Below are 22,605 nucleotides of genomic sequence, written 5' to 3' on the forward strand. Positions count from 1 at the left end.
CTAGTGGGGCAGGGTTATTTATTTACTTTTTAATTTATTGGGGGATTAATGGTTTATAGTCAACAGGAAAATACAATAGTTTGTACATGCATAACATTTCCACATAACAATACAACCCCCACTAGGTGCTCCTCTGCTGTCATGTTCCACGACCTGAACCCTTCCCCTCACCCCAGTCTTTTAATTTGGTGCAATACACCAACTCCAGCCCAACTTCTGTTTAGTGGTTTTCCTTCTGAACTTGTTTTTTAACTTTTGTCTATGAGTGAGATCATCTCGTGTTCACCCTTTTGCTTCTGACTTATCTTACTTAACATAATTTCTTCAAGCTCCAACCAAGATGGGGTAAAGAAGGTCACCATTTTTAACAGCTGAGTAGTATTTCATTGTGTATATATAACACAACTTACTCAGCCTCTCAGTTTCTGCATAGCACTCTAACCCCTTACCTAGGTTCTCCTCCACCATCAGGCACCAGAACCCACTCACCACCACACACACCGTGAGTCCTTTACTCTGTTGCAAAAAACCAAACCCATTCCAAGTTCTAGTTTGTGTTTCCCTTCTGTTCTTATTTCTCAACTTCTGTCTATGAGTGGTATCATCCCATATTCATTCTCTTTCTGGCTTGTCTCACTTAACATGATTCCTTCACGCTCCATCCAATATGAGGTGAAGAAGGTGAATTTATCATTTGAAATAGCAAAGTAGTATTCCACTGTGTAACTAGACCACAACATTCTCGGCTACTCATCTGTTGTTGGACACTTAGGTTGCTTCCAGGTTTTGGCTATTACAAATTGTGTTGCTGTGAACATAATATACACAGATCTTTTTGGATGTGTGTGTCTGGTTCCTTAGGATATAGTTCCAGGAGAGGAATTGCAGAGTCATAGGGTAGGCCTGTTTTCAGCTTTCTGAGAGTTCTCCAGACTGCTCTCCATAGGGGTTGGACTAATTTACATTCCCACCAGCAGTGCAGGAGGGTTATTTTGCCCCCACAACCTCTCCATCAGTTGTTGTTACTGTTGTTTCTGGTGTATGATAGTCTCACAGGAGACTATCTTTGCATTTTCTGACAATGACTTTGAACATTTTTTTCCCAGAGACATCATATTATTGAGTCTAGTTGGGTGTCATGCCATTGTGTTGTCACAGTGAAGATCAGAGATGTTCTAGGAGAGGGACTTATCAAAAAACCATTTTCTCTGGAGAGACTTTTTTTTTAACTTGAGAAGGGATTTCAAACACTCATATGTCTTCACCCTAAAATATCTTTGCTAATGCAGGAAGTTTCAAATCCTTTTATGAAACTGATCCTCATGTATGAAAGACTGGCACAGAATGTTAACACACCTCAGTCATCTGTAATTATCTCTGCCACACAGCAGATGCCTTGGGTTTCATGGGCTGTGAGATTGATATCATTAATTTGTCTCTTTGTGCATGAAACACAAGGCATTATGATTTTTTTTTTTTATCAATGTTCAGATAATTGGTGATCCTCTGGCAAAAAATATGGTAATTATAACTCTAGAGTTGATTCTAATTTTTCTTTTCTCTCTCTCTTTTTAAACTTTGAAGAGATAACCCTCCAGCCCACCCCAGCCATCACATACCGCATCATCGGGGGCATTTTTGACTTCTATGTGTTCTTGGGAGAAAACCCAGAGCAAGTTGTTCAAGAATATTTGGAGGTAAATTCATGGGTTGGTCAGGTGATTAGTGGGAGATTACTTGCTCTGCATATGTGATATGTGAGACCCTGGGTTAGGTTGCTGGAACTAAAGAATAAGAAAAACATAATACACACACACACACACACACACATGCCACAGTACACCTTATATGATAGAGTGTTGCTTTTGGGTCTGTCTCTTACTCATAATTTCATAAAAAAAAAGGGGTAACAGGTGATTTTATTTTATGGCTGATAAAAATTCTAAATAGTACAAATAAAAGTAAACTTATTATGTAATGTGGCTCACAGAAATAATCTATTACAAGTAGCTGCTCTAAAGCTCTTACAAATTGGCCCAGCACTCAAGGGTGTGGAAAAAAGTTAGAAAAGCAGATGTGACTTTCTTTTTTTAGATATTTATTTATAAAATGGAGATATTGACAAGACCATAGGATAAGAGGGGTATAGTTCAACATAATTCCTACCACCAGAACTCCATATCCCATCCCCTCCCTTGATAGCTTTCTTATATTTTATCCCTTTGAGAATATGGACCCAGGATCATTATGGGGTGCAGAAAGTGGAAGGTCTGGCTTCTGTAATTGCTTCTCTGCTGAACATGAGCATTGGCAGGCTGATCCATACTCCCAGCCTGTCTCTCTTCTTCTAGTAGGGCAGGGATCTGGGGAAGCAGGGCTCCAGGAAACATTAATGGGGTTGTCTGCCCAGGCAAGTCAGGTTGACATTATTGTAGCATCTGGAACCTGGTAGCTGAAAAAGAGTTAACATATAAAGCAGAACAAATTGTTGTCTAATCATGAATCTAAAGGCATGACTATTGCAGACAAAGATTTGGCGTCTTTGTTTTGGAAATAGCTAGTAGATATATTTTAGGTATATTCCAAGGACCCATGACTTTACTAGTTTTTGCCTGAGCCTGACATCTAATATGCAGGTGGTATTGTCTGGGAAGATGGTGTCAGAGTTGGAAAGAGGACTAGAAAGCTGGATCAGGGAAGAGAGTAGTTCCTAAACATTGGAAAAGTATATATAAATATAGTTAACTATAAACCCCACTGATTTGATCTGGGGCCCATATTTAGCATAGGAGCTTATGTAACCTCTGCATCCCTGTTGGTCTGAGCTCGCATTCTATGGTCACAGCTAGGAACATTACAGGCTGCACTAATTTCAGGATTCATCTTCTTCGGGTAACAGGTAGAATATGTTGTCCAACCTCCCTTTGGAGAATGGAACATTCACTACCATTGTTGATCCACACTGAGGGCAAGGTCTTATAGGAGCCCACAAAGGGGTCCATTGTGTTGTTCCTGATGGAGATGACCAGTGACAGTGGTGAGAGGGATCTGTTAGAGGTCTAGGCCCATCATTAGACATGACTTTCTAACACTTATTTGAGAATCTGCTGGAAAATGGAGTGAGGCCCATGCCTTCAAACCAAAGTTCAGGAATTATTTTATTAAATTCTAGTCCTTGCTAGCTATCGTTTCATATATTTCTTTTAGCTCATTGGGCGGCCATTCCTACCTGCATACTGGGCACTTGGATTTCAGCTCAGTCGTTACGATTATGAAACCCTGGATAACATGAAAGCAGTTGTGAACAGAAACCGGGCAGCACAGATTCCTTGTGTGAGTAAGACTGAAATATCATCCAAAATTGAAAAAAAAAAGTTCTGGGGAACAAGGACACCTGCTTGATTTCTTCCTGCTCAGTTTAAAATATACGTGTGTGTGTCTTTGAAAATTGTGTGTAGTGCTTGTGGGGGTGGATAGTGAACTCAATTCACGTAAGTAAGGCCTTAGAAGTCTCAGGATCAACTCTAGCCTTATCATACACCAGAAATGAATAGTGCCGATGTCTTTTTTGCATTTTTATCTTTCTGTCATTAAAGTAAATAAATCTTTTACAAATACATACAATTAAAAAAAAGGTTTTTATATTCAGAATGCTAGACTTCATTTGGGTGGTTCCACCATTTCTTCAAGGAAATGTTTCCTTTATTATTATTTTATTTTTAGTTTTTATTAATGTTTTAATAGTGGTAGACAAGATTATAAAATCATAGGGGTATGGTTCCACATCTATACATCAGCACTAAGTTCTGCTTCCTCCCTCCCTCCTACCCCTACCAGAAGTGGATTTTTTTCAGCAAGAACTAGTATTTACAGGCCACACTTTTGGGGGTTAAGGAACAATCTGGTTTGGACTCTGTCTTACCACATACTTCATCAGTAAATTTTTCTTATACTTAGTGGATGTTGACTACATTGTACAAAAAAAAAATTTATTATCCTTATTTATTTATTGCATAGAGACAGCCAGAAATCAAGAAGAGGGGATGATAGAGAGGGGGAGAGACAGAGAGACCCTTGTAACACTGCTTTACCACTCACAAAGCTTTCCGCCTGCAGGTGGGGACTGGGGTCTCAAACCCAGGTCCTTGCACATTGTGACATGTGCGCTCAACCAGGTGCTTTACCAAGTAAAAGGTATTTTATTTGGGTCCTTAAAGCATCTTCTGCTTTGTTTTAGGTGAGCAAAAGATATAGTACATGACCATAACAGCATAGGCATATGTTTTTCCTGGCTGACTTGGAGTATGTCTGTTATATAATGGGAAGAGCGACTGTGCGGGCAAGGCAGTGGTGCATCTGGTAGAGTACACATGTTACAATGCACAAAGACCTGGGTTTGAGTTCCTGAGTCCCCATCTGCAGGGGAAAAGATTTGCAAGTGGTGAAGTAGGGTGCCTCACTTCCTCCCTATCCCCCCCTCCCCTCTTGATTTCTGCCTCTATCCAATAAAGAAATAAAGATAATAAAATAAAAGAGGTTGTATAGACAAGAAGAAGTACCCAACAGTCTGGAATAGTCCCCTTTTGCTTCGCAATTACGCTGGTTTGGAGACAAATAGTTAGGTCCTGTGATTTTCATTCTGGGCTGTGTGACTTCCACAGAGGTAGAATTAGGGTAGAATAAATGCCGAGAGGGCTGAATGAAAGAGAAAGGGTAAGGAAGGGAGGTGTATCTTTTTCTCTTTTATGGTATAGATGGAGCAGGATTACCTAGTGGGCATGATTATATATATATATCTTTAGTGACTTGTTCTTATTATAGGCTGGTTCTTAGACTGGCCTTGAATGCTTTGTGAGCCCACCAGAAAAGTGGAATAAAATTGTCAACTTGATGGGCAAATGTCCACTTGCTTTTGAGATCACTCTTAGAAAAGAAGTAGTCGGATTCAGCCAGGCATGGATTAAAAACTGTGTCCAGAACTCTGCATGGAGTCAGTGGGGATCAGTGGACACTGACTATGACACTTTCTGTTTGCTTTGCACAGGGAAATACCCAGATTCTAAATGGAAACCTTGCTTTATCCTTCCAGGATGTCCAGCATGCTGATATTGATTACATGGACGGGAGGAAGGACTTCACTTATAATCCAGTAGCATACAGGGGCTTCCCAGATTTTGCCAAGGAGTTGCACAACAATGGGCAGAAACTGGTGATCATCTTGGTATATGCCATTTTTCGTGTTCCCTCCCACCCTTGACTAGAGATTTGCTCTACCTTATATACACCTACAGTCCGCCCCTCATCTCTCAGCCTCTTTTCAGTGCCTCTAGTTGAAAATCTACATTATTTCCTCCCCTTCCTCCTTCTTAGGATCCAGCCATCTCCAACAATTCTTCTGCAAGTAATCCCTATGGCCCTTATGACCGGGGTTCCAGGCTGAAAGTGTGGGTGAATGCTTCTGATGGAATGACTCCACTCATTGGAGAGGTAAGTTCGTGGGGGTGTTTGGGACTGGATGAGTGGCTATAGCAGTGGGGTGTGCATGTGTGTGCGTGTGCATGTGTGCATGCTTGTGTGTGTGTGTGTTTATACTTCATATGACTTGCATGTGCTGGCCATAAACTTTTCCTCATCCACCCTTTCTCAAATACCCACCAAATTCCCCTGTACAATCCCTTCATTCCCAGATCTTTTCTGTTAGGGGAACATCTAATATAATAGATACATTTTGGTATTCTGGGCTGATGCCTGTGTTAGATTAGCACTAACTATATTTTCTCCATCACTCTGTAAGGCTGACATCTTCTTGGATTTCCAGAAATGACCGGGTGTTGGGGGAAGCCAGAGCCTTCCCCTCCGGGAAACCCATTGTACAGGAGCAGATGGGAAATGATATGACATTGCTGACCTTCGGAGACATTCCCTACCTGAGATTAGTTAGTAGAATGGGGAAAATATTGTACTTGTCTTGAGAAAATCGATGGACATGCCATTGGGTATTTGCCCTATGTAATCAATATTCTGCTGTGATCCCACAACTGTTCTCCAGATGTATCCATCATGCGTTTTGCTGACTTGAGCTTACTGTGGAATTTATTTCTTTTTTTGTTTACTTTTTAATTTTTATTGTCTTTATTTATTGAATAGCGGCAGTCATAAATTGAGAGGGAAGGGGGGATAGAAAGGAAGAGAGACAGAGAGACACCTGCAGCACTGTTTCACCACTTGCAAAGCTTCCCCCTGCAGGTGGGGACTGGGGCTCAAACTTGGATCCCTGTGCATTGTAACATGTATGCTCCACCAGATGCACCACCACCCGGCCCCTTTTTTGTGGAATTTCTTTGTTACAAATCTATAAAGGATGGGATATTTTTGTTAGAGTTTCACACTAATTCTGTAACCTTGAGTCGGAAGTGTGTTTGCCACCACACTGAGCTTGCTAAGAATAAACTTAAGTCAGTGGTGGGGCTATAGCAGCGGGTTAAGTGCACATGGTGCTAAGCGCCAAGGACCAACATAAGGATCCCGGTTCGAGCCCCCCCGGCTCCCCACCTGCAGGGGAGTCACTTCACAGGTGGTTAAGCAGGTCAGTTTACTGACAAAGGGTACCAGTTCCTTCTTGGTAAATCCACTGGCTCTGTTTCACTCCTCTCTATCTCTCTCTGTGGTATTCAACAAATGTGAGTTTCTTCCTCAGATGTTTATTCATCTTTGTTTTCCAGAAAGGTCTTATCTGCTGGTCAATTTACTTCTTTAAAAAAAAATATATATATATATTTGTTTTCTCTGCCTCCAGGGTTATACTGGGGTTCGGTGCCTGCATTACGAATCCAGTGCTCCTGGAGGCCATTTTTTCCATTTTGTTGCCCTTTTGTTGCCATTTTGTTATTGTATTGTATTGTTGTTGGATAAGACAGAGAAAAATCGAGAGAAAGGAAGGGAAAACAGAGTGGGGAGAGAAAGATAGACACCTGCAGACCTGCTTTACCGCTTGTGAAATCACTCCCTTTGCAGGTGGGGAGCCGGGGGCTCTAACTGGGATCCTTCCTGCTGGTCCTTGCGCTTCATGCCACATTCACTTAACTCTCTGCGCTACTGCCCGCTCCCCCAAATATATAATTTTTAATGTTTTACTAGGTAAATAATGACTTAAAAGACAGTTTTTCTCACCTCAGTACAATTTGCCATCCCTCCATAATAAGTTGGTGTCTGCACACCAATTCTCCCACCAATATAAGTCTTCCACCATGGTGGAATGGGTCTCCAATATCTTCTCAGCTGTTTCTTCCTGACGGGATCCCTTGTAAGGCTCTTGCTCTCTTGAGTGCTTAGTGAGGACTCGGATAGGAAAGTAATGGAGAAGAAGAACTGATGATTTCAACCCCTTGCTTGTAATAGGACTGTTAAAATCTGCTTAGTTCTCTCCCTCATTACCGCTTGAGAGCTAGGACTAGGAGAAGTGAGAGGGAAGACTGAGCCCAGAGGTGAAGATGAGAAAACATATGACCACCTATTTTATTTTTTATTTTATTATTTTTTATTATTTATTTGTTTTCCCTTTTGTTGCCCTTGTTGTTTTATTGTTGTAGTTATTATTGTTGTTGTTACTGATGTCATCATTGTTGATTATAACAAAGAGAAATGGAGAGAGCAGGGGAAGATAGAGAGGGGGAGAGAAAGACACCTGTTGACTTGCTTCGCAGCCTGTGAGGCAACTCCCCTGCAGGTGGGGAGCCAGGGGCTTGAACCAGGATCCTTACACTGGTCCTTGCGCTTTGCGCCATGTATACTTAATTCATTGCGCTACCGCCCGACCCCCATGACCACTTACTTTAAATAGGACCCCCCAAAATGACAATTTAACTCCTCTAGACATTTATTCTATCTCAGTTGTTTCACTTCCTGAGAATGAACTGGGTCTGGGTAACTATGATCATAATCACATCAGAAGCCTCTTTGCAAAATACTCTATTTGACTTTTGATTCATATGATTTTCTCTGATGAATGCTTTTGCAGGTCTGGCCTGGGAGAACAGTATTTCCTGATTATACCAACCCCCAGTGCACCACCTGGTGGACAGACGAATGTCAACGTTTTCATAATCAAGTGCAGTATGACGGAATATGGATTGTGAGTTCTTAAAATGTTTTTGCTTTTTTAAATGGAGCTAGAGTCTTATACATATGTGATACCACAACTCTGAACCTCCATTATTCCTCTCTCTCTCTCTCTCTTTCATGTAGCTATGAGAAGGAGAGAGAGAGGCAGAGAGAAATAGGAAAAGAGACACTTGAAGCATTGCTCCACCATTCATGAAGCTTTCCACCTGCTGATGGGGGCAGAGAGGCTGTGCACTGTATTGTGTCTACTCTATTGGGTGAACCTGGGCTGCTTTTTCTCACTCAGATAGACAGAGTAAGGAAGGGAGAGATGACATAGCATCTCCTGTGGCTCAAACCTGGGATTCATGCACGGGATGACATGTGCCCTACTAGCTGAGCCATCTCTCTAGCCTCGGATGTTGAGTTCTTAATAATATTTTGTTCATTAGGTAACAAATATTCACAGTGTGTATATCTATAACACTGAGTCATGGAGCCCAAGGCTTACAAAGGAAGAGAAAAACAAGCATGACAGTAATTCCAAGTGTGCCCTGATACACTATTCAAATAATACCACCAAGACATGAAGCTTTGAGTAGAAATATGATTGTTGGAACTGGCAGTTAACTCATATCTGTCCCCCCTTAAATTCCACTTGATTTTGTTTTACAAAAGAAAGAATTGAAGTAAAAATAAAATAAGTCCCACATGACTTAAGTTGCCTCAAAGGGCACAGATTGTTCCATGGTGAGTGCAGGGCTTTTTCAGGAGAACACACTGGGCAAACTGATCCAAGTGATTTCCTCAGGTGCATGGAAAATCGTGGCGACAGTGCAGACAAGTGTCTCAGTGTTATTACATGAAAACAACTGCAAAGCCATGAATGCTCAACAGTATATAGAAAGATGTGTAGTTGAGGGCTTTTTTCCCTTCTACTTATAAGGAAAGTGTAGAAATTTTAAGCAGTGCAGAGAGATAAAATTATGAAAGGAAAAATTGTCTGCAGTGATATCAGCCAAATACATTTATCATCGATGTTTTGGCATGTGTCTTCTGGACCCCTCAAGTGTTTTGTCTTCTGACTCTCTTTTCATGTATGCATTTTTTAAAATCACCCCATATTTATCCTTCTGTTTCTGACTTATTTCACTCAACATGATTTCTTCAAGCCCAAAATGGGCTTAAAATGGTGAAATCACCATTTTTGATAACTGAGTAGTATTCCATTGTGTCTATAGACTACAACTTGCTCAGCCACTCATCTGTTGTTGGACACTTGGGTTGCTTCCAGGTTTTGACTATTACAAGTTGTGCTTCTATGAACATAGGTATACACAAATCCTTTTGGATGGGTGTGTTTTATTCCTTAGGATATATCCCCAGTAGAGGAACTGTAGGGTCATATGGTAGGTCCATATCTAACCTTCTGAGAATTCTCCAGACTGCTTTCCACAGGGGTTGGACCAATTTACATTCCCACCAGTAGTGCAGGAGGGTTCCTTTGTCCCCACAGCCTCTTTAGCATTTGTTGTTGCTATGTTTTTATTATTGTTATTTTTATTGGGGGATTAGTGTTTTACACTCAACAGTAAATACAATAGTTTATACATGCATAATATTTCCCAGTATGTATTTTTATATTTGCACACACAACTGTATCTAGTTAAATAAAGAATGAATATTCTGGGGGATGGGTGGTGATGTGCCTGGTTAAGTGCACATAATACCAAGTGTAAGGACCTGGGTTTGAGAACAGGTCCTCACCTGCAGGGGGTCTGCTTTATGAGCAATGAAGCATTTCTGCAGGTTTCTGTCTTTCTCTCCCTTCTCAATTTCTCTCTGTCCTATCTAATAAAAACTAGAAAGAAAAAAAAAAAGGAAAATGGCTGCCAAGAGTAGAGGATTTGTAATGCTGGCACTGAACCTTAGCAATAACCCTGGTGGCAATAAAAAATAAAGAGAGAGAGAGAGAATATGTTGATGTGTATGGAACTATATAATTCAAAATCTTTTCTCATGCAATGTATTTCGATATTTTTCATTTTTAGTATGTGCAGACATATAATCACTGAGGAGAATTAATTTTAAGACCTTCCTCCATGAAAGTTACAATGAGCAGAGAAGATAGGAACATCTATTTCTTTTGATGTATATACTAATTTCTGTCTGAAATAATTTCTCTAGTTCCCAAAAGGGAAAAAGAGACCACAAACATATAACATAAGGAGACACAGTAACTTTTTTAAATTAAACAAATAACATTTATTGGCATTGGAACAACAGGTGACTAACAGAAGAACCAGTGAACATATACAAGATTATTAACAGGATATCTACACTTTGATACAGAAGCAATTTCTGTATAAGAACTTCAGGTGTCCATAGCCTACATATTAGCCCAGACCTTCCTGAACATCAGCAAGCTTTGTCTCATTTTTGTTATCAGCTTTGTTCTCTCTTCCTTGCTATAACATTTCCTCCTGATCTTTTCTTTTTGAATTTTTATTTATAGAAAAGGAAACACTGACAAAAACCATAGGATAAGAGGGGTACAACTCCACACAATGCCTTTTTTTTTTTAAGCTTGCTTTGCTTGTGTCTTGTAGGATATGAATGAAGTCTCCAATTTTGTTGATGGTTCCCTTACAGGATGTTCTACAGACAATCTGAACTATCCACCATTCACTCCCAGTAAGTCCTTGTGGTTAATCTGGTAAAAGTGGTAATGCTTTTCTGGTGTTTTATATTTATTTATTTATTTATATTAGTCATTTAATAATCATGAACAATATTGTAAGATAAAAGGGTCCAATTCCATATAGTTCCCACCACCAGAGGTCTGCTTATAGGAAAAACCCAGAGAGAATGAAGTTCCGAAAATAGAGTCTAGTGGTTAGTTTATGTTGCTCTCATATGTGTACTGTCAGTACGTCAGAGGTTGGCAGAGGCAGACCCAATAATCAATGGTGGTCTTCATATGAAGATCAAGAGTGATTACATGAAGACTATGGAGAGTAGCTATAAGCCATAGCATAAGTGGAAGCCAGAAACCAAGGCTTGTGAGCTCAAAGTCAGGGAGTATGATTATAGGGAGTTCTCACTGAGCATAATCTCTTGGGTTGTAACTCTGGAAGCATGGCATTTACTGAAGTTTGAAGGAAGCTAGAAGCTCGTGAACAAATTGTCTTTCGATTAAGAAAAGAGTGTATTTCAGTTCTCTAGATTCCATGCGTGAGCAAAACCATCTAGCAGTTGTGTTTCATTTCTTTAGTTACTTCACCCTTGTTATCTTCATAATCACCTTCAGTTTCTTCCATTTTCTCCCCAAGGACATAATAGTAACATTTATGATAGTAGAATATTACTTCATAGAATATATATATCCCATAACTTTTACCATGTGTTCTGTAATGTCACTCAATGTTATAAAATATAAACAAATAAGCTTGCAAAAAAAAAAGTAAGCAAACTGTCTCTAAGACTTTATGAGAACTGTGGTTGTTATCATTGGTAGGGTGAGGGCACAAAGTTTTGGTAGTGGATGTAGTGTGGAACTATACCATGTCATCTTACAAACTTGTAAACCACTGTTAGTCACAAATAAGACAATAAATTAAAGAATAGTACGAGAACGTAACCTGTTAGACTGCTAGTGTCTAATGAAGCACCCCAGTAGAAAATGGGATGGATAAGAATCAGATGTTGAGGGACTTGGATGAAAGGCAAAACATATCACCCTCTATTGTTTAATGTTAGCAGCTATTCCAGTTTAAGTAAGAGGGAATTATAAGTCAAATCGGATGGATATATTAGTCTGAACTTACTATGCAGTATGAATTAGAAAGTTTATAGGTTAGAAGTAAATAATCCTCAAGAAACTATTTCTAGAGTTAAGACCCACAGGCAATTTGTATCTGATACAGGGAACTATGGGAAGAGTAAAAGGTAGATAAATGAGATTAGATAATCATCATTTATCTGGCTCATGAAAACTGGGGGTGAGAAATTCATGTGCACTTTCAGCTGCTATTTCTCTTCTTGAATCACTTACTTTATCTCAGTTCAAACAATTCAGATAGAACCTCCAATCTACCAGAGTCTCCTTGCTTTCAAATGCCTGCCTGTAGTCAGTTCCATGACTGTGAAAGTGGTAGAACATACATAGGTGAGCCCAGAGAAACTAACCCAAGTGCAAACCATCTAAGAATAAGGAAGCTGTATGACCAATTGGAGGATGTCCACAGTAAATGGTAGTCCTGGGAGCACACTTGTTGGTTCTGTGATAGTCAGGGAACAGAGAATCTGCTTCTTGGACTCTCACTGACTGACCCCTCTTTGTTCCCAGGAGTGCTGGATGGGTACCTATTCAGCAAGACTCTGTGTCTGGATGCAGTGCAGACCTGGGGCAAGCAGTATGATGTCCACAATCTCTATGGCTACTCCATGGCCATCTCCACAGCAGAGTAAGGACATGGTTTCTATGGCCTTAGGACATGATCCAAGTTACATGGTCTTGCTAGGTCCCAGGTGTCAGAGTGTTATTTTTAAGAACTCAGAAAAAAATATATAATTATCGTTATCATTGTTAAATCACTGAAAACACTACTTGTAACATGTGGATGAAGTCATTTCATACTTGCCTGTGGAAGGTATAAATGAAAGAGTGAGTGAATGAATAGAAGGCTGGAAGAGAAGTAATCTGAACAATGTCAACTATCTAATAAATAGTAAAAACAATTTTAAGTCAGTTTCTACTTGAGTCAAAGACCCAGGTATTTTCCTCGGGGATACATTGGGTAGACCAGACTATGTCTGGTAAATTACAGTAATATGATTTAACATAATTAAGTAGAAGTAAATTAAAGACTTCATGTGCTTTAAGGTTTCAGATACTGGTTTACTATCCTTTTCCTGTGCTATACTGGTATTTCTGTGAAGATTCCAAATGTTTTATATGTATGATCGCTAAAGTCATAGGTTGAATTTTTCAAGAGAGGGAGAGAGAAAGACACTAGAGTACTGATGCTTCTTCCACTGAGGTGGGCCTGGGTCTAGAACCCAGCTTACATGTATAGCAAAACAAAGCAGGCTCACACTCCAGTTGAACCACTAGCAGAGCTCACTCTCTGGTTGCCCTCACTGGGCTCCAATTCAATAGTGAGGAAATAGCATCAAGAATTTAGTGACTACAACTGTGACAAGAAGTCAGACCAAAAAAGCATATTCAGTGTTTAGCAAAGTCTTGGTTATAATTGCAGCCTTCTTGGAAGCTGTTGAAAAATTAGTATAAGGTAAAAGTTTTTAAGCATTTGTATAGAGTTTCAACTTTAAAATACAAATGTTTTAGTGACTTATGAGAGTACACACACACACACACATATGTATATATACAGATTTATAATATCGTTTCCTTAGACCAGCAAGATAGTTCACCTGGGGAGGTATCTACTTTGCTTTGCACATGACTCAGATTCAAGCCTGGTCCCCACCACATAGGGGGAAGCTTTGGTGCTGTGGTATCTTTCCCTTTCTGTCTGTGTTTCTCTGTATCTATCCCTTTCTATCTGAAATAAGTTAGTCTGGAGTGGTGAAGCTCTAATGGCAATAACTAGCTAACTAACTAACTAAATAGTATTATTTTTATTTCAAGAAAGTGAATACAGTGTTTCTACTTAAGCAATTCCAAAAGGGCTACTCATAAGTTCAGTTTTAATATAAGTTCAATTTAGTATATGTTTAAAAATCACTTTCTTTTAAAATATTTATTATGTATTTGTTATTGCATAGAAGCAGGGAGAAATTGAGAGGGAATATAAAGAGAGAGAGAAACTTGCAGCCCTGCTTCACCACTCATGAAGCTTTCCACCTGCAGGTGGGAACCAGGGGCTTGAACCTGAGTCCTCATGCATTATAATGTATTTGCTTAACCAGGTGCACTACCACCTGACCCCTGAAATAACTCTCTTAGACTCATACATGTATATATGCATCTAACTTTAACATCTTAAAGATACTGAGGTCCTCTGGTTACTAGCCTTTTCAAATCTGTTTTGGGCATTCTTGGAATTAGTGATGGTGTTTGGTGAACATAAAATCTCTGAAAATAAAGCAATGCATTTATTGGAAGATAGCTCAGAGAGACTTTCTCAGTGTGCTAGGCTTGTGTTTGCCATGAGGCTTATGCAACCCATGGCCTAATTATTTTGCATGGTAAATAATCTGTAACTTCTCTCAAACACTTAAAGATGTCATTGGAACCAGAACTCCTGGCCACAGTCAATTTGATACTTAATGTGAATGAGGTGGCACTTGACCTGCTAAGCTTGCTGACACTGACCTTCTTAGCTTCCCTCAGGCATGTTAATTAAGAGAGAACTTCAAATAAAAAAATGTAATGGAGTATCACTGACTTATGTAGATTTTTCTGTTCCACTTTTCCCACTTTAAATACCATTTTGCTCTCATTAACAAACTATTGTTCTTCTCGATAACTGTAGCTGTTTTAGAATTCCTTTGATGTATGTTTTAACTAACCAATACAAGACAATAGACTTCAATGATCAGTGCTATTCCACCATATTTCTCCCTCAGGCTATATTTTGATATTAGTCACTTTGGACCTCTTAATATTATGTTAAATCTTAAGCAATCATGTAAACTTATGCTAAATCCTAAGTAATTATACATTGTTCCTGTTTCAGAAACCTTTGAGTCCCTTTCACCAGCATAAACATTTTTAAAGGAGCTTTTAGTTCCTAGTAACCCTATAGATTCATTGGAAGAGGATTAGTAGAGAAAAATGGGACATCTTTATTTTTTTTTATCAATAGATCCTTGGTATTGTTGCTGTATCCCATGAACTCAGACATACCAAGGCCACACACTGACTTCTTAACTCTTTCTTCCTTTCTAGAGCTGTCAAGACTGTGTTCCAGAATAATAGGAGCTTTATTATAACCCGTTCTACCTTTGCTGGATCTGGCAAGTTTGCAGCCCATTGGCTAGGAGACAATGCTGCCACCTGGAATGACCTTAAGTGGTCCATCCCTGGCATGCTGGAGTTCAATCTTTTTGGTATCCCATTGGTAAGTCTATGTCTCAAGTTCTTTATGAACTTCAGCTCAGGTATTCCCTTTCTAGACAGTTTCCCAGTTTCTAAACTTCCTCTCCTACCTTCCATAGCTTAGGTATATGATGTCAAGAGTATATATTTTCCCATATAGCTCTATTACCAAGACATTCTTTCCTGTACTGCCTTGTAAATATAGAGTGTGATCTTCAAATTATATCACTAGACTGTTTCTTTAGTGTAACTTTTTAAATTTTTTTATCAGAGAGAGAGGAGGTAAGGAGAGAGAGAGAAAGAGAGAGAGAGGAAGGGGGAGAGGGAGAGGGAGAGGGAGATGAGGACAGCTTTTTAGTACATGCAGAATCAGAGATTAAACCCAGAGCCTCAGACATGCAAGTACTGTGCTCTACCACTTGTGCAATTTCCCCGACCACATCCCTAGATTATTTCTAACAAAGAATCCTGAGGAGACTTTGAATGATTTCAAATAGATGTGTGGGAGTTTAGATCTACACTGTGAAAGATGAATTCTGATAGTGGAGTGGTCAAAATAATAATCACACCATTTGTAGTTCTGGTTACCATTCATTAAAAAAACGCTATTGTGTACCAAATGTTTTATTTACATTTCTCAGTTACTAAAACACTGTTGTAGTTAATACCCACTTCAGCAAAATGAGGAAATGGAAGCATGGAAAGGTTCAATAATTTACTTTTAGTCACATGACAGTAAATGTGACTAAAATGACTGCTAAGTTGGGAAGCTCATCATTTAAAGTCAATATAGAAGAGACAAGAATTAGTAAGAGGAAAACATATTCAGGAACTCTCAGCCTGAAGAAATGGCTACTCATGTCTCCAAAAGTCATCTTGCTCTCAGAGAGGCATTTTATAGGGTGAGAAAAGAGGAGCTTGTTAAAGCACTAGGATGAAGGGGACCAGTCACAAATCATTCCTAAGGGGACCAGTCACAAATCATTCCTGTAGCACCTGTGGTTGGTGTGTTCATCCAATGCTGCCAGTTTGTTAGAAGCAAACTCAAGATAACTTAATTGTTCAAAACTTGCATCTGGACTTTATTGTGTGAGACACCAGAGACATTTTATGAAGGACATTTCTTACCTGTTATCTATTTTCTTTTTTTTTTAATTTTTTTTATTTAAGAAAGGATTAATTAACAAAACCATAGGGTAGGAGGGGTACAACTCCACACAATTCCCACCACCCAATCTCCATATCCCACCCCCTCCCCTGATAGCTTTCCCATTCTCCATCCCTCTGGGAGCATGGACCCAGGGTCATTGTGGATTGCAGAAGGTGGAAGGTCTGGCTTCTGTAATTGCTTCCCCGCTGAACATGGGCGTTGACTGGTCAGTCCATGCTCCCAGTCTGCCTCTCTCTTTCCCTAGTAGGGTGGGTCTCTGGGGAAGCTGAGCTCCAGGACACATTGGTGGGGTTTTCAGTCCAGGGAAGCCTGGCCGGCATCCTGATGGCATCTGGAACCTGGTGACTGAAAAGAGAGTTAACATACAAAGCCAAACAAATTGTTGAGCAATCATGGACCCAAAGCTTGGAATAGTGGAGAGGAAGTGTTAGGGAGGGTACTCACTGCAAACTCTAGTGTACTTCTGCTTTCAGGTATATATTTTGCAGTAGTTTATGGATACGTGTGAACATAAGCTCTCTCTCACAGAAACTGGTGTATATCTAGGTTTTGGGACTTTGTTAGAAAGTGAACCACCTGAAATGAAATTAGAGTGTACTATAAAAGGAAAGGTCTCACCCAAGCAATGAAGCTGAAGGGTTGTCATTCCGCACGTGAAGTCTCTGGACACAGTCTGAGGTGAAGCATGTTGAGGTGGCAATCATTGCATTGGTTAGGTTGTGATTATCTATTTTCTATCTACAATTCAACTATGATTTATCAAACACATACACAGTGTGAATACTCCTTTCTAACTGCTATGGCAAAGTAAATATATCAATAGCATGGGGAAGTATGAAGAGAAGGCCACTGAGTGGCTTTCTCTAACAGAGTAAAGATGATAAAGAAAGCATCTGGGCTGGGCTAGCAAATATCTTACCTGGTAGAGTGTACACATTGCCCTGCACAAGGATCCACGTTCTATCCCTGGGTCATCACATGGGAGCATCTGCAAGAGGAAGGCACCACGAGCACTGAAGTGGTGCTGCAGTTTTTCGCCTGAGAAAATCTTTCTCTCACTTCTCTTTCCTTCCCACTGTCTGTTTCTCTTCTGTCATAAAGGGGAAAAAAGGCCTCCAGAAATGATGGAACTATACAGACACTGAACCCCAGTATTAACCCTGGTGGAAAAACAAAATAATGAAAAACAAAAACAAACAAAAAAACCCAAAAGCATGAAGTAAAGGCCTTGGCTAAAGCAAGGTGGACTAATTCTGATCCTACCATATTATCCTTTTCATTAAGAGTGTTAGGAAAATTCAGCTGGGAGGGTCTACATAGGAAGCAGAGGTCAAGGAGTGATAGCAGTCAGTTGTACCAGTTTTCTCTGGGTCTTTCTAGGTGGGTGCTGACATATGTGGCTTTGCATTGGACACAACTGAAGAGCTCTGCAGACGGTGGATGCAGTTGGGTGCATTTTATCCATTTTCCAGGAATCACAATGGCCAGGGTTTCAAGGTAAGAGTCCCAGGAGATGTGCTCAACAGTGCCTTGGTCACAATTGAATTGGATCAGGACTGGATTAGTCTGCATCCTCACTAAGAAACCTGCTGATCAGCCTTCTTCCTGGTGCTTTATTTAGGGTAACTTTGACTACAGTTTGCAGTTAACCTGTATCTGCAATGTGCCATTGAAATATCCTCCTGCTGTGGGTTCTGTTGTCTCGACTCCTTCAGTCCAGGAAGTGCTAGTTTATGCAGGTTTCATCCTGCATATTTTATCATCATTGATCATTTTGTAGTAGGAATCAACTGAGGGACTGCTTAATAGGGAGCCTCCAGAGCAAACAACCTTCAAGCATGAATGAGGTTGGGAAAGTTGCAAAGTGAAGAATGGTGAAATGACCTCTCCTATGCTCAACTTCACTACTCACAGAAATCAAAGCCCCTTCACTCAGGAAGGGAGTGGTCATTGAGATCTGGAAACCTCTAGATGCTTCTGTGATTCACAGCTGGGTCACCATTGCAAACACTTTCCTTTTAGGACCAGGATCCTGCTTCCTTTGGACCCGACTCTCTGCTGGTGAATTCCTCCAGGCATTACCTCAGCATCCGCTATTCCCTGTTGCCTTACCTCTACACCCTCTTCTATCGTGCTCACACCCGGGGGGACACGGTGGCCAGGCCTCTTATGCATGAGTAAGTTCACCTAATCCACATGATTTTTTTTTTTTGTTAATCAAAATGATGGACAGTGAGTTTAAATCCTACATTAAATAGTAGAATGAAAATTTATGGTGAAGAAGAAGGAGAAGAAGAAGAAGAAGAAGAAGAAGAAGAAGAAGAAGAAGAAGAAGAAGAGGAAGAAGAGGAAGAAGAGGAAGAAGAAGAGGAAGAAGAAGAAGAAGAAGAAGAAGAAGAAGAAGAAGAAGAAGAAGAAGAAGAAGAAGAAGAAGAAGAAGAAGAAAGAAGTAAAAGAGAAAAGAAAAAATAACAAAGCACTTCTGCTGGGTTTATTATAGTGGCAGGTTTATTAGGTACATAAAAACAACTGTGGGGAAATAGGAGGGGGGAATAACTTGCTGGCCATGCAGCAAACATTCAGCTTCACTACATGTGGGCCCTGGAGGAATCAGCCATGACAGAAATGGAAGGTCAAAAGGCCTGTACTTCTGCCACACTCTGCCTTAAGGAATTTTCTCACACCCACAATACCTTTCGAGTTTATGTCTTATCCTACACGTCTGTGGAAAGCTGATGACTGTCCACTGCTGAAGATGTTAGCTGTATGCTAATTACTCACGTGACCCACAATTCTTTTTGTTTACAGTCAAAACACAATGTATTTTCAACAATTAAAACAGCTTAGGTAATTCATGAAAGTCTACGTATATGAATCCACATTCATATTCATAAATATAAACGTTTACTTAAATGGTATGTTTAGATAGTATTTGATAGCCTACTTCTGCCTAGCTACTGCTCTCAGGGGGTTTCAAAAGCCTCATAGCCTATATAGCCTGTTGTTTTTTGAGGAGAAAACTAGCCTAAAAGATAGATTTGGATTTGTGGTGGGAGTATTGTGTAGACACCCATAATGAAAGACAAAAAATGGTACTCTCGTGACAACTGACTTTTAAATCATTACTTCCCTAATAAAACAATTTAAAAGAGTAGGGGGCCAGGCAGTAGTGTATTAGGTTAAGTGCACATGGCATGAAGCACAGTGACCTGTTCTAGCCCACAGCTTCTCACCTGCAGGGAGTCACTTCACAAGTGGTAAAGCACGTCTGCAGGCCCCCTCCCTGTCTGTCTTCCCCTCCTTTCTTGATTTCTCTCTGTCTTTTTTTAACGCATATAATTTATTCACACAGCTGTTATGATATCCTCAGTGCTTAAAACCTAGATTCAGTCAACTCAGTGCTGGGTGAATGGCAGTGTGACCAGAATGTATATATTGAACATATATCTTCAGAGAAAAGAGGCTGTGTATTGTAACTATCAAGACAGAATTTAGCCCAACATCCAAAATATAAGTTAGATCCTGGGTAGTGAAGGTTATTTTATATAGTAGAGACATTGAATTGAGAGGATAGTTGTGTTAGCATGGTCAGTGATGGACAGGAATCAAGGAGGTGTCAAATGCTAGTAGACAGGCAGAATACTGGACGGAAATCAGGTTGGAAAATTTACAAGGGGGTATAACTTCTCTTCTTTCCAGCAGTACTCACCAATTCCACAACCCAGCTGCCTTTTTTTTTTTTCTTCTAATTATACCTAGAAAATGAAAGAATCGGGGCTGGGCGGTGTCACACCTGGTTAAACACATTGTACAAAGAGAAAGGACCAGTGTAAGGATCCCTGTTCAAGCCCCTGTCTTCCCACATGTAGGGGGTTAGCTTCACAATGGTGAAGCAAGTCTGAAGGTGTCTATCTTTCTCTCTCTCCCACTATATCTTCCCCTCCCCTCTCAATTTCTCTCTGTTCTATCAAAAATAATTAATTAACTAGTTAATTCATTAAAATAGCCATAGAAGCAATGGATTTGTTGTGCAGGTACTGAGCCCCAGACATAAGCCTAGAGGTAAAAAGAGAGAGAGAGAGAGAGAGAGAGAGAGAGAATGAAAGTGAAGTATCATGAAAAAGAAAAAGAAAGAGAAAGCAAGACATTGCAGCAGTGCTTCACCACCTGTGAAACTTCCTCCCTTCTGGGCTCCCATGTGGTGGCCCTGAGTCAAACCAAAATCCTTGGAATTTTTATGTTTGTGCTCTACCAGCTGATCTACCTGTCTGCTTCCATCTATAAATATTTATAACTATATTTCTTTGTATCTATTTATAGATTCACAAAAGGAAAGAAAGACAAATTTCTTATGTAGAAAATTTAAAAGATAGATGATCGGGAGTTGAGTGGTAGCACAGTGGGTTAAGCGCACATGGCACAAAGGGCAAAGACCAGCATTAAGGATACCGGTTCGAGACCCCAGCTCCCCCATTGCAGGAGAGTTACATCACAGGTGGTGAAGCAGGTCTGCAGGTGTCTATCTTTTTCTCCTCCTCTCTGTCTCCCTCTCTTCTCTCCATTTCTCTCTGTCCTACCTAACAACAACAACATCAATAACAACAACATTAATAACTAAAACAATAAAAAAGCGAGGGCAACAAAATGGAATAAATAAGTAAATATTTTTTTTAAAAAAAGATAGATGATAGATAAATATGTGAACTAGATAGCTAGATAGATATGCCAGCCTTCCAGGATAGCCTGAGGGTGCTTCTTCCCAAGCAAGTGCTCTCTGGGTTGGAGAGAACTGGAGCCAACCTAGGCTGCTGCATGGGAGAGGGATCAGGAACTCGTGCCGGGCTAGCATTGCAGGAGACTCTGGAACTCTCGGAGCCAGAAGGCAATCCCTGACTTCTCTCTGTCTTATCCAACAACAACAGCAACAAATACAACAACAGTAACAATAACAACATCATAGAAAAAAATGTCCGCTAGGAGCAGTGGATTCATAGTGCAAGCACCAAGCCCCAGCAATAATCCTGGAGAAAAAAAAAAGCCTAAAAGTCACATAGTGTGAGGTCTTTCTTTTGGTTACTAAGTAATTCCATATCTTAGATCATTTAAGACCTTTCACCCATAGTTTCTTTACTCTTATTTTGAAAGACTTGATACCTTGAAGTTGATACACACAGTCACATAATTTTTTTTTGCTACCCGTATAACAAATTTACCACTCCCAGTCACTATTTTTCCTTTTTAAAATTTTATTTGACTATATATATATTTTAATTTATTACAGGATAGAGACAGGGAGAAATTGAGAGGGGAGGAGGATGTAGTGAGAGAAAAAGTCAGAAAGACACCTGCAGCTCTGCTTCACCATTCGTGAAGCTTTTTCCCTATAGGTGGGGACCAGGGGTTGAACTTGAGTCCTTGTGCACTGTAATATGTGTGCTTAACCAGGCGTGCCACTGCCTGACCCCATTTAAATTTTTATTTGATAAGACAGAGAGAAATTGAACTGGGATGGGGGATAGAAAAGGAGAGAGAAGGAGATACCCCTGTAGTACAGCCTCACCACTTAGGAAGGTTCCCCTTTGCAGTTGGGTGCAGAAGTTAGAATCTAGGGCCTTGAGCTTGCTAGCATATACTCTCTACTGGGTGTGCCATGTCCCAGCTGATAGATAGTCTTTTTTTTTAATATTTATTTTTATTTATTTATTCCCTTTTATTGCCCTTGTTGTTTTATTGTTGTAGTTATTATTGTTGTCATTGTTGTTGGATAGGACAGAGAGAAATGGAGAGGGGAGGGGGAAGACAGAGAAGGGGAGAGAAAGATAGACACCTGCAGACCTGTTTCACCGCTTGTGAAGCGACACCCCTGCAGGTGGGGAGCCAGGGCTTGAACCAGGATCCTTATTCGGGTCCTTGTGCTTAGCGCCACCTGCACTTAACCCGCTGCGCTACAGCCCGACTCCCAATAGATAGTCTTTTCTCTACTGCATTGCATTTAGTATTTAGAATGACCATATCACTTACAAATAAGAATTATATAGAGGAATTCTAGAACTTTTCCCTCTATGATTACCTTTAATTTAACTCTAAAAATAGACTTTGAGGGCTCTTCATTTTCAAAATACAGTTAACTCTCTCATATGTCTGACATTCTAGGTGCTCAGGCACAAATCTGCATTATATATATATATATATATATATATATATATATATATATATTAATTTAGACCAATTTCTGTCATATCCTGCAAATCACTATGAAAAGGTAGAT

General features: G+C 40.0%; 1 protein-coding gene across 4 annotated transcripts in view; it reads left to right on the top strand.

The window, feature by feature from the left end:
- The window catches only part of MGAM (maltase-glucoamylase), a 169,720-nt gene that overhangs the window by 86,504 nt on the left and 60,611 nt on the right, over positions 1 to 22,605 (top strand). For all 4 annotated transcript variants that reach the window (XM_060196722.1, XM_060196721.1, XM_060196723.1 and 1 more), the window contains 10 exons: positions 1,585 to 1,697; positions 3,208 to 3,333; positions 5,090 to 5,221; positions 5,371 to 5,487; positions 8,018 to 8,131; positions 10,710 to 10,794; positions 12,449 to 12,566; positions 15,017 to 15,188; positions 17,718 to 17,834; positions 18,360 to 18,514. In XM_060196722.1, coding sequence (XP_060052705.1) covers positions 1,585 to 1,697; positions 3,208 to 3,333; positions 5,090 to 5,221; positions 5,371 to 5,487; positions 8,018 to 8,131; positions 10,710 to 10,794; positions 12,449 to 12,566; positions 15,017 to 15,188; positions 17,718 to 17,834; positions 18,360 to 18,514 — 1,249 coding nt within the window. The remainder of the gene's footprint in view (positions 1 to 1,584; positions 1,698 to 3,207; positions 3,334 to 5,089; positions 5,222 to 5,370; positions 5,488 to 8,017; positions 8,132 to 10,709; positions 10,795 to 12,448; positions 12,567 to 15,016; positions 15,189 to 17,717; positions 17,835 to 18,359; positions 18,515 to 22,605) is intronic.

This window comes from Erinaceus europaeus, chromosome 8 (assembly GCF_950295315.1).
Source record: "Erinaceus europaeus chromosome 8, mEriEur2.1, whole genome shotgun sequence".
Lineage (NCBI taxonomy): Eukaryota > Metazoa > Chordata > Mammalia > Eulipotyphla > Erinaceidae > Erinaceus > Erinaceus europaeus.